The following is a 12,637-nucleotide window of genomic DNA, read 5'->3' as shown; positions in this document are numbered from 1 at the left end:
CAGCCACAGCACGACTGATGGAAGTCAGTCCAAGTTTCAATATACTCACAGGGAGGGAGTAAAGTCACAAGATTTTTACTTACAAATCCCAGAAATAGGGTATGGAGGGCAGGAAACATCATTCCAACCATGAGAATGGCTGTGTTTCTCCAGCTTAAAGTGAATCATAAATAACTTTCTAGATAATGAGGCAGCTTTTTACAACCTCAAGGCAACTGGAGATGCTTGAGGCTAGTCAGTTTGCCTAGTCTGCTAGAACCCAAGGAGCTCTTCAGAGTGACAAAAGTAACTTAGGGCCTCTTCCAACCGGGCAAGGGACATCACAATATGAGTCACCAAGGCCAACTGCATAACTATGTAGATGCAAGATAACAGTATCTCTGAAGAGTTCTTTCCTTACCTGCCAGTTCAAGGTTCACCACTCATTATAATAGATAGTTTTCTTATTTCTATAAACGTCCCTTTGCTGGACAGAAATTCTTGAGTTCTTCCATGGGTACCATTCAAGGAGTACAATCCACCCCAACCACTAACTGACCTTCACTTCCACTCATCCTAGCAAAACAGAAAGTCCTCAGAGACTATGGATATGTGCAGTGTATATTAGTTGAATTATAAACAGGAAAAGTTTTCTGTGGGATGTATTTTTAATGAGAACACATTGTTATACTGTGAGCATGTGGCATTCTTGCTTAAGAGAAACATTTACAAGAACACATACACATTTATATCCAAACACCAAACCGAGTAGATATGTTAAATGACCAGTTTGCATCAGAAATAAAATATATTATACAAAACAGGGGTTATATCCACAGTCATTAATTTTCATTCTCTACACAAAACAATAAATTAAATCACATTATATGCAGATAGTTCTACTTACATTAGAATAATAAATGGTAGCTTGTGCAGCTTTTATTTTACTTTTCTACCATACTCATGGTAGCTCTGTATTGTTTGGTAGTCCTATATTTAAAATAACCACGAGTAATATGGCCCAGAAAGAGAAGGGCTGCGGAAGTAATCCTTCACGGTATCTATTCTGTGTCCTCTTGGTTTCAGTACTCACCACTGCATGAGGAACAAAGCTCAGATTCCCAGGACCCAGCAGAAAAATTCTACAAACTCACAGCATCTTCAGGTTGCTGAGGGCACCCCCATTGCTGTCTTGCAAGATGCACCACTTTGTAAGATGCTTTGAACTTACAATGGGCACCCCCATTGTAAGATGCACCACTTTGAACTTTTCCAGATGTTGGCATTAAATAATAAATAGGCCATCCTGTTTTGAAATCCAAATTTCCCTCTTTCTCGACATTTTCTGCTCAATTACTGTGTGCTATCACAGCTTTGTTCCCCTAGCACATAAAAAACAATTTGGTAGTCCATGTGACACTTTACACCCTTTGTGGAAGGGCCCTTTATTCCTGTGCATAAAATTTAGGTCTTTAAATGTGTGACTCAAAGAAACAGCATTTTTGCTGACTCTGAATTTGGCTTATTCACATCCCTCCTCTAGGAATCATTCCACTCCTGATCCATCAAAGAGCTGTTATAACATATGGATTTTTACTTCTGATATTCAGCTCCCATCGAAACCCTTTCACCATGTTTGAAGTAGCTTAAAACATGAACATTAACAGCATCAGCTGGTTTAGAATTGCTTTACCTTTGGTATGAATTAACATTAGTGGTTAATGACAAATTTGAACAAACTCCAATCTAGCCCCTTTTGAAAGTCATTTTAATCCCTAGAGTCTAGCTGTGGGGTATGCCTGCAAGAGACAGTCATGAGATCTACATGCTGAAAACCAAAACAAAGCTTGTTGGAATATAGGCACATCACAGGCTTGTCCTGCCCCAGAGCGTGTGCCGTCAAGTTAGCATAAGGGTTTTGATCCAAAGCCAGCCACGATCCTATAGGCAGCACTGTTTTGTGTTCTTTCCCTTTGAGGAAGTACAGGGTTCCTACTCACAAGTTTCTACCTGCATGGGCCAGACGCCGAGGCATCTTTGGAGCCACAGTGCACGGCAGGGGGCTGGGGGTAGGGAGGGGCCATGGTGGCGGTGGGAGTGAGGGAGAAAGGGGTGGTAAGGACAGGGGCTGCTTTCAATGCCACTCTCTTCTGTTTCTTTCCCAGGATCGACTCCCAATTCTTCTGGCTGGGTGTGTCCCAAGCTTCTTGCTGAGTCTGGCTGTTGAAGATGGGCTAAATAATTGGGTATTCTGTAGTTCTAAGCATCAGCTGAAAAAGAAACAGATCCTTCTGAACAGCACCTTCTCGCTTTCTATGCTTCCATGCTGCCCCCAAAGCATATTTCATGTTTTCAGACAGCTCCAGTTTTTTCCACTGAAGAAGAAATTCCTCCCATTTTCAACTTCTCCATGAAGTGCTAACCACCAGGGACATTATTAAGCAGAACCCGTGAAATATCAATCGAGAGCCCGAATTTGGGTTGCTGTTTGGTTTTATACTGTATCCACTCAAAATCTCGGTTCTTTGTGTCCCAAGAAATGTAAGTATGCATTTCTTTCCATGTATAAACACTCCCTTAATACTGGTGGTATAATATTTTATTTGGCCTCCTACAGAGACTTCCACAAGTAGCCCTGTATACTCACTCACTCACAAGAAGGGGGTGATGCCACGGGAAGCTAATTTCTGCATTGTCACTGTATGAGATCTAGACAATAGCTTTGATGTCACTGCCAACAGCACATCTTACACTTTCAAAATCAGTAGAACCAGAAGGAAAGTGGTACTGGGGACAGAGGGGACACAGGTACCTTGAATAAGTTAAGAACCCTAGAACCTGTGAACAGGGAGAATGATAAGATATTCTAAAGCAAAACTCTGAATCTTAAGGAAGAGGAGAAAAGGAGACATTCTCTTTCCATGCATTTCTCTTCTCTCCATTAAATATAGCTTCTGAAATGTTAAAATAGGAAAAAAAAAACCTATTTCAAAGCCTATGGAACTATGGCTGTGGTTCAGGAAAGGACAAGCTGACAGTTCTGTGAAATGTAATTTGTACGGCTTCCTCATGGAAACTGTAGTCAGTCTGGGAGAAGATATGCACTTTATCCAGAAAATTATTTCTGGATAGAAGTAATCATTTGGAGAAAGCTTTTATTTTTGAATCCAGGGGGGAAAAAAAACTAAGCAGGTTTTATGATGACCATAAAATCTATACTTATTTCCAGCACCGTGGGTATATACAAAGCGTATATACTCATTTTGACCTATGTAACTATCAGCTTGTTTGACCAGATGAGAAAATAGTGATGAAGTTTCCCTTCTGAAATCTGAGTGCCCTAGATTTCAGGGTAAAAATTTATAGGGTGATTTAAGAACTAAAGCCCTATTTATTTTACTGTATGATATGTGGCTTCAGGTGGAGTACAAATGACTAGTTGTCAAAGATGCTGCTTAGCTGTAAGGAAATCAAGTCCCAGATTATAATCTCTAGAGGTCTTAACTCAGGGCACACTTACACGAACACCTACATTGCAGCAAAGTTTTCCAACTTAATTTCCAAACATTTCCAACTTAAACTTAACGGAGTTTTGGTAATTCACATGATGACTTTAAGGAGGAAAGAAGTGAAAACAGACATGTAAATAAATAAGCAATCAATCTCAAGAACTCCCAGAATGGTTTTAACAGAAAGGGATGGCATCTCTTGACTTAGTCCGCCATTTTAAAAAAACTAAAATCTCATGCCACCACTTTATCAGGGGATATAATATTAAATTTAGAACTATTCCTCCACCTAAAGTAGAAATAAAATATATTTGCTTTAAAAATGTTACAGTTAACGGGCCCCTATATTAATTCCAGAAAGGTGAGAAATGTTTATGTCCAAAGATGACAACCAGGTAGAATGATCTTCCCCCGTAATAAGCACATAGGCTTGAAATTTAAACTTTTTTTCAAAAACACAAGTAGTATAAAGTGAATAGCTCAAAAATATATTGAAAACATCATTGATAAATAAAAATGAGAGAGAACTAAGTTCTCAATTCACACAAAGAAAAAGATGGATGCAAATCTTCCATTCTGTTTTCACTTTGAGGAGTCCTGAGTTGTTAAATGTTTTGCTTTCCTAGATTTTACTCCCCAAACACTCTTCCGACATTGGAATTTCTGGAGCTTGCCTTTCTTGCCTTCTTTCGCCATCTTTTTTGGAAGTCAGCACTTTTTCCATTGCATCCACCATGGAGAACTACAACAAAGTCATTTTGGCTGATCATAGCTCATTCAGTTGTCATGCTCTCCAGCTGCCTGAATCTCATTTTTTAAATGTAGAGGGGAAATATGCCTCACACAGAAATAATCCATTCACGGAAATAACCCATTGGCTGGTTGAAGTAGGAAGGGCAGAGGCAGACGCTTCCAGGGAAGCAAGCTCAGGCCAGCTTCCAAGATACACAGCTTTCCCTCTGCCTGCCTCCACCCCCACCCATGTGAACTACGACCTCCATCACAACCAAGGACTTGCTTGAACTCCCCTATTTTCTTCCCTGTACGTGATCTTTTATAGCCACTAAGGTCATTTTAAAAACTATTTTTCAGATGTTCAAACTGTTACTGAGGAAAGCCCCTAGTGACATAATTACAACATGGTATGTTAATCTGCCAACTCTCTCTTCTTCTCTATTTTCTCCATAAATTATCAGCAAAAATGGCAACCTGAGTTTACACCTACGTGCAGAGTAGTGAGTGCAGGTAGATATTCAGTAAATACTTATTTCACTTTGTTCAAATATCTTCTATCTACACTTCACCTGCTATTACGCAGGTTATTAGTGGATGACGCTAAAGCTTTGTGGAGTCCACTAAAAAGGAGCAGAGTAGCTACTTAGATTCCTTCTTTTAACCAAAATATCACTGAATCTTAGTAAAATGTCATATATGCATTTTTAGAGTTATCCTTTCTGTGCTTACTGTCAAATGTTAGTACTCTATAAAGTTGTTCTTAAGGGAAAAAGGGCTGCCTTAAAACCTAGTTAATTCCAATAAACTCCACCCTTTACCTGGAAACTCATCATTTGACCAGAAGAGGTCTATCCCTAAAATAACTTTGCACTTAAAGCAGGTAAATCAATGTCCTCCAATAGAGTCTGTGATCTGAATACATGCCTAGATCTCTGTAATTAAAGCAGCAATTGGCATTTGGCTGTGGCCAAGGGGATAGGGAAACAGGGAGAAAAAGAGAAGCCTCTTTCATCATTGCTGGTTTGTTGCACACTTTACCCATGCTTTTAAAATATAAGTGTAATTTAATCTTCAAAATGAAAAAATAGACACATTTTCTAATAGCAAAATATAAGATTAAAATACCTAAAAATAAAATGTTAGTGTGAAATAGGGCTTTTTTTTTACATTAAAAAGTGAAATATTTTAGATTTGTTTTTCTTATATAAATCCTCTTATCTTAGTAATAGTTACAACTTTCCAGAATAGCTTTTATGAGACATTAAAGGAGACAGGCCAGAAATCCTTTTTGGAGATATGAAGTCAGGACCTGAATATATACATTGGACAGAGCAGTCCTTAACTGCAAATCTGTCCACTTGCACTAGAAAAAGGGACACTGTATTTCCAACATTGGGATTTTTCATTACATTTTCCTCTTTTTGGATGTTAAATTCTTTCCAAGAATATTCTACTCGTAAAAATGATTTTATTCTAGCTATAAAACATTTCATTTCAGAAAACCACATTTTTGTAGCCTTATATGAAATGCCCCCAAAACCATCAAAATATGGAGACATCAGATTTCCAAACATAAATCTAATCATATGCCCTTGAATCAGTAGGAACATTTAACAGAGCGATGTTGTATTCTCATACTTGTTTGTTTGTCATGAGGTGAAAGCCCGGGAGGCATATGGTGACTCAAAATAGTTCCTGAGCTTCTAAAGAAATTTTACAACGAAATGACTAACTGCTTAAAAGAATGAGTTCTTAAAGAGTGTCCCTTCTGTTCCATTGATGTCTTTCATCCCATCTATCTCCTTAAAGAATCTCGGGCCGAAAGAAAAGGCTTTCTTTTAAGCCACTGAAAAATGCGATCTGATGGAGTCTTCCCGTAACTCTCGATGTTTTCCAGCGTTACTTTCTTCTTGCTGGCTTCGCCTCTCAATGGTTATTCTGTATTTCTTCCTGGGTAAGGGGAAAGCAAACGCAGTAATCAAACCTCACTTGGCTACAAAATACTATGGTTTCTCTTACAAAGAATGCCCCCAAGGGACATCTGGGTTTGGGCTGATAAATGAGAAATGACAGAATATGAGACCCTGGTCAGAGATTAAAGCAGTGTGGCCCCGAGGCGTTGTGCCCTTATCCAAGGAGGAAAATTGGCATGCTCTCTGAAATGCCATAGAACAAGCCCTCCCCTTTTTCCCTGGGTGCCTTGTGGGTTAAGTCTTGTCTATTCTGCCACAGAAGCTCTCCCTAACTCCCAGGATATGCCCTAGATAAAGACCAGATTAAGCGTACTGTGACCAAAGGAACAGGAATACAATTGTTCCCGCAAAGAGTCATGTACACCCGGGGTTATAGTTCCCTACAGAAATGAAGACATCTTGGTCTAATGACTTGAGACAAAGCCACAAACTCAACCACAAAAGATTACAGAGGAAGGGACGGCCCTCATGATTTGGGACTCTGAGTACCTTGAACACACATAAATGTTACAATTTTACAAGCTTCGGGGCTTAACCACAGTGACAACTAAATGTGCGGATTCTCCAAGGACTGTGCCCAGTGCAGCCTGGGAGTGTGGACTGCTCAGAGCTGCCTCCTCCTTTTCAGAAGGTGAACCCAGACTCCTCTTTCTGAATTGGAGGAAGAATAAGAATAGGCAAGTTGTTTTGCCATTGTCCAGATTCTCTCTCCACTTACACATTTGGTGGATGGTAGGAATTTGCGTCATAATATTTGTGATCAGAGGAGAGTCTTGGCTCTGTGGCCCACAGGGGGAAGCAGTACAAAGCCCTGACTGCCAAACCAAAAGGGTCGTGAAGACCGTCACAAAAGAACAGCTTCATTCTTTTAACCGCCATGCTTTTGGGGTAAGAGCAAGATACGGAAAAGTCACAAGGACGACTATGCAAAGGTGAGTGACCAAGGCAACAGAGGAGAGTGAATTTTAAAATTTGATAAAGCATCCTAACCTGAAAAAGTAGAAGGCCATTAACAAGCCAGCTCCTAGTAAGGCCCCCACAACAATTCCTGTCACTGCCGATTCTTCTAGGCCACCTGCTTAAAAAAGAAACATAGATAATCAGAGTGCATTTGGAGAAACAGAGATGTTTCAAGTTTTAGTCATTGGGAGATGCATCTCAATTTTCCACTTGTGGCAAATTTTCCTTTTTTTTTAAGAAAGATTTTCTAGGGTATCCTGCAGCTTCTTTTCTTTCTTTTTTTTTTTTTCTTTTTCTTTCTTCTTTTTTTTTTTTGCCAAGTGCAAAGCTTAAGAGGCATTTCAGAAAGAACTATGGGAGAACAATGGGAATAAAGCAGTTCAAGAAAGATCTGAGGAACACTGGAAACAGGTTTTCGGGTACGTCTGTCCTCTCTTGAGCTCCTAGTCAGAGAAGACAACTGGACAGACCATGGGACTGACCCAGCACATTTTATTATCACAGATGGGTGATGACACTTCAAAGTGCTAGAAGATTTGGTGAAAAATGCATTGGGCTGATATTCTGTTTTTAGATGTTCTCTCACCAAGGCCGGAGTTTCATGTCAAAATGTCCTATATAGCTTTGTGAAAATGTGAATAACAATCTGAAACAATCGAGTGCAGTAGCGTCCCAGTTATTATATAAACACGATAAATAGCTAGCCTTTATCTAAACAGGGTAGTGTCAGCTTTTAATGCATTGTCCCGTTTAATCCTTTTTTTTTATTTCACATACGGGCAGACTGAGGTTTAAAGATATAGAGGAACATTCCTAGGGTCACAAACCACTAAGTGATATGGCAGGATTTCAAATCCATGCCCAGCAACTCCAGACTATCCTTAACATAGGTCTGCCTTACTCTTTTCCATAATTATCACATAAACATAAATAGAGCAGTTTGAAGCCTGGCCCCAAAATAAAGAGCATTCTATGTTAGCCTAAAGTGACTAATTGGCCTGAAAGATCGATTTCACTCGGTTCTCCTTCATTAGCTTATCTCTAAAGCAACAATTTCCAATAAGTTCCTATTTGTAAGCTCCTTGTGCGAATGTCCACTTGCTTCTGAATTTATGACAAAGCTTCTAGTAAATAGCATGTTTTACACTGATTTGCCAATTTGTAAATTTAAGGGGTATTTAAGGGACATTATCTGTTCAGTTCCGAAGAGTAGGAGGACACCTACAAACTTTGAATCAGAATGATTCTTGCTACACATTTAATATTGGATCTTTTTATTTTCCCTAAGTGGGCATCTCAAATGTGAAGGGATTATATTGTGAATAGAGGTGTGATAATAGGAGAAGGCTTTTACCATTTTGAAAAAAGAAGAAAGCCCTAGAAAGTGGGCTGCCAGTTCGTAAACTCTTCCCATGGGTTTCACAGCATCAGAGAAAGCAAGCTGAGCTTTGAGAACATGAGCTCCTGGATAGCATCTGCCTTTTAAATTTGCATCATGGTGACAGGGTAGACGGTGAGATGCAGAGCAATTAAGTCTCTAAACTTACATGATTTGCAAGGAGAGCTGTTTGTATGCTCCACAATTCTGGTCTCATCTATTCTCAGTTTTAAAGGTCCCCAAGGATATTTGACATTCGGCCGCATTTCAAAACGACCTTCTTTTCCAAAGTAATCACCAATGACCTACGTAAAAGCAAAAAACAAATGTGCAAACTCAAAGCTCAAAGTTCTCTGTTTCCAAAGTAGGCATAGGACAGGCACCCCCTATGACACTGACCACAATGATGTCTTTTTGAGGACTTTGTAAATCAAGATTTGCAGGCAATAATGGTGCTTTTAATGGTCGGCATAATTTAGGGAGAACAGTGTCTCCCCATGGTGGGAAAGTGGTTCTATAGAAAACAATAACCAGAATTTACGACTTTTCCCTTGTTCGTCGGAGGGGCTGCTGCTCCCTGCATCTGCCGTCCGCCGCAGAGCAGCCCACAAGGTCAGCCATTTGTAAAGCCCAAACTGCTTTCAGGGTTATGGGAGAAAGTCAGACATCATGACCAGAGTAAGCCATCACAGATGTACGGCCTCATACCTCTCAATAAGCTGGGCATAGAAAGAGTCAAAAGGGAGGCACCTGGGTGGCTCAGTAGGTTAAGCATCTGCGTTGGGCTTGGGTCATGATCCAAGGTCCTAGGATGGAGCCCCAAATTAGGCTCCCTGATCAGCAGTTAGCCTGCTTCTCCCTCTCCCTCTCTGCTCCTCTGGCTTGTGCGTTCTCTCTCTCTCAAATAAGTAAGTAAATTTTTTTTTTTTTAAAGAGTCAAAAATATCTTTTAGGAACATCCTGTTTCCCCCTTCTCTGGCTAGAAGATTAGTTCATGACTTCGTGAGTTACCTTTCCAGACTGAACTCTTTTTCAACTGGCTCAGTATTCTTTGTTGACTCGATTCAAGGTTTGTCCCCAGTTTCTGATTCAAGCAGAACTTCCACCAGCTATCTGAGCCCTGATCTGGAAGTACCTTCCCCCTCAGGTTCTCGGGATCTGTTTCTCTTTTTTCTGAGCACCAGTGCACTACTGCTAAGTAACCTGTGACATCTCCCCTATCTCTCTGGAAGGAGACCAAGCAAGCTTCCACAGGCTAGTTCATGTCATAGTAAAAAGCATTCTAGATAATCACCAAAATCTAACGATCTCTGGCATGTGCTGAGCACTCACCAAGTACTTGACACAGATTCTCTCCCAAATGCTCACAACGGCCCTGCAAAGGACTATAGCTATCCACCGTTCGTGGAGGGAGAGACTAGAATGCCCATGAAACCCAGACCACCCCAAGGGTGAAAAAAATCTTTCAGGAAATATAGCAAGTGCCAGGTTCTGCTGGCTCTGCTCCTGCCACAAAGGCCCAGTACATGTGCACGAGGAGAAAGGCACCAAGGCCATTATGCCAGGGCCCATCAAGTGCTTTGGGAACATCAGCTCTGAACGAGAGGCATCAAAGATACACACTTTGCCACTGGAAACATATGATTTGCCCACTTCGGGTAAACAAGGGACTGTTTCTTGAAATTGTCCAGGATATCCTCAAGCAGAAGTAAGCCCTCCCTACTCAGAAACTCCAAAATTTTCAGTTTATTCTTATTTGGAGGCTGTGTTGGGGACAGCTGTTTGGACACCAGGACAAATGCATTCCTTGGAATCTCAACAAGCAGGAGGAGCAGTGAGGCAGGGGGTCATTGGCTCACCTCCTGGGTGCCTGCTTCCGGGTCTGTCATAGCGATCACGGAGAAATCCCCGTACCGGTCTCCGTTGGCATCTATGGACACCTGGCCAGCAATACCTAGAGGACGAGATGGGAAGAACTCCAAGTTAGTGATTTCAAAAACCTTCATCAGCCAACAGAAACAAGAAAATGAATTGACAGGATTCTTTAAACAAACTCATGCCGCAGGGGATCTCATCAGACTCTGAGCATTTTTGTTGGCATTTGGAAAGACATTGTAATTTCATCTGTGTCTGCATTCCTAAATTCTTAACATTTCTCCATTTAAAAATGAAGAGAAAAAGAAATAAATGACCTTCTTTGGGGAATATGTTTTTTAAAAAATGGATTAAGGCTAATCCTGAAAGCAGCATGCTTGTCCCAGAGTTTTGTATTTATTAAAAACAAAAAAAAAGAAAGAAAGAAAGAAAAAGAAAACCTGCAAGGAGAGAGGCTGGAGGTATGGCGTGCTCCTACTCGTCACGAGTACGTGTTATCACTGGCCAAACATAAAAGAAAACTCGTTCTAGGCCCAGGACTCCGAGAATGTGCTTCATTATGGGCTCCAGAGATTGCCCGGGAGAGCTGAGGGCCTGCTTCACAGGTCACGGGAGCCAAGAGCTAAAGAGAGCTGGTCTTTACCTCACTTGTGTTCATTCTGTTTTGTTTTGGGTTTTTTGGTATTGTGTTTTTCTGGGGGGGTTCCCCCAGTTTTACTGAGCTATCATTGATACACATCGCTGTATGAGTTTCAAGCATATGGCACAAAGGTCTGACTATTATGTATATTGTGAAACAATGACCACGTTAAGCTTAGATGACACCCACCATCTCCCAGAGACACATGAAGTCATTCATTGTTTATCCAGATGAGTTCGAAGCTGGCATTAGGTGCTGAATTTAATGCTGCTGCTGAGGCAAAGACGAATGGACAGGTTCCCCACCCACGAAGACACAGGCAGCCTGGACTAGGGATTTCTGACTACATCTATTTGAATCTTAGCTTCCATGGTTTTGAGCTCTGTGACCATGGGCAAGGACTCAGCCCTCTGGGCCTCAGTCTCAGGACCACTGAAGAGGCATACTGGCACCTCCCAGCCAAGAGCCTGCCGAGATGATTAACTGAGCCAGGACAGGTCGAGTACTTCCGCTATAGGTGTAAAAGACATCAGCTGTTCTCTTCTGCTATTGTTACTGCCAGTGGGCCTAGAATCTTGGAGGGGACACCTGATGTGCCCACACCACTCCGAGAAGGAGCTGGCATCTAGTTGGAGACTCAGTAAAAGAGCGGTCTTTTATAGGAATGTGAATGAAGTAAGTCCATGACTTAGACAGGCAGCCATCAGGGAACGGCAGTTTGCTCACCAAAAGGCCAGCCCTGTTAGTATTTAAAGGCATGGAAGCAGAAAGGAAGCAAAGGGACCAGGACGTTCTAGGGGAGGCAGCCCAAGAGGAAGGAAGCAGTGGGGAAAAGGCAGCCCTGAAAGCCCACACAAAGGATTTGACTTTGCCTGGCCAGCAACAGTGGCTTAGGCAGTAATCAGTGAAAGCAAAAATGTATCATTAGTTGATATTAAATTTGTCTGCATTGTAATTTTCATTAACTAAGTAAGAGAATGCTTATGTCAGCCACATCCTAATTAACTAAGGCTATCTCTTTTCTTTCAATTTAGACCATAATAGAGTTCAATGTAATTCTTAGTTAGTGTTTCTATTGATTTGATTCTCTCCGGAAGTAAAATGAATGTCTGGGAAAAGGGATCTCAAGGGAAAGTTCCATCCTCTGGTGTGGTTTGGAGAGGGCAAGTATTTGGGTTTACTGTCCTTTGGGTTGTGGTTTGAAGGCCCACTGGTTTTTCCAGACTTTGGTCTACTTTGCCACAAACAGAATGGAGCTACCATTCATCTTGATTTTTTTTTTTTCTGGTCTTTTTAATATAGACTGGTTACAAATGATACACCAATCTCAAACTTGTTTATCCTTGACAATCTATACGACTTTTAAGAATGAAATGTCATTTTTAAAAATCATATTTATCTCCAAACATATTGTCTAGCCAAAACCATCTGTCATTCTGTTCAGAGGTGTTTATAAAGGTGTGTTCTGCTAAGGCTTTTGAAGAGTATTTTATAAAACAAGGAGGCCCTCGTAATCCAAGACCTCATTACACTTTAAGCTATTACAATTCTGCCAAGAAATGGGGTGAGAACCCTCAGGGTGGCCGAT

General features: G+C 41.0%; 1 protein-coding gene across 2 annotated transcripts in view; it reads right to left on the bottom strand.

Annotated features, from left to right (window-relative positions):
- Positions 1 to 3,955: 3,955 nt before the first annotated feature.
- Positions 3,956 to 12,637, bottom strand: part of NPR3 (natriuretic peptide receptor 3) — a 68,657-nt gene continuing 59,975 nt past the window's right edge. The window contains exons 5-8 of one of the 2 annotated variants that reach the window (XM_059416964.1): positions 10,394 to 10,488; positions 8,704 to 8,839; positions 7,187 to 7,274; positions 3,956 to 6,173 (exon numbers count right to left, since the gene is read on the bottom strand). In XM_059416964.1, the coding sequence (XP_059272947.1) occupies positions 6,062 to 6,173; positions 7,187 to 7,274; positions 8,704 to 8,839; positions 10,394 to 10,488 (431 nt within the window). In that variant the 3' untranslated portion in view covers positions 3,956 to 6,061. The remainder of the gene's footprint in view (positions 6,174 to 7,186; positions 7,275 to 8,703; positions 8,840 to 10,393; positions 10,489 to 12,637) is intronic. The other variant, XM_059416965.1, reaches the window with a different exon arrangement.

Source organism: Mustela nigripes, chromosome 12 (genome assembly GCF_022355385.1).
Source record: "Mustela nigripes isolate SB6536 chromosome 12, MUSNIG.SB6536, whole genome shotgun sequence".
Lineage (NCBI taxonomy): Eukaryota > Metazoa > Chordata > Mammalia > Carnivora > Mustelidae > Mustela > Mustela nigripes.
The sequence above is the reverse complement of the archived record's forward strand: the minus strand, read 5'-3'. Positions and strand labels throughout refer to the sequence as shown.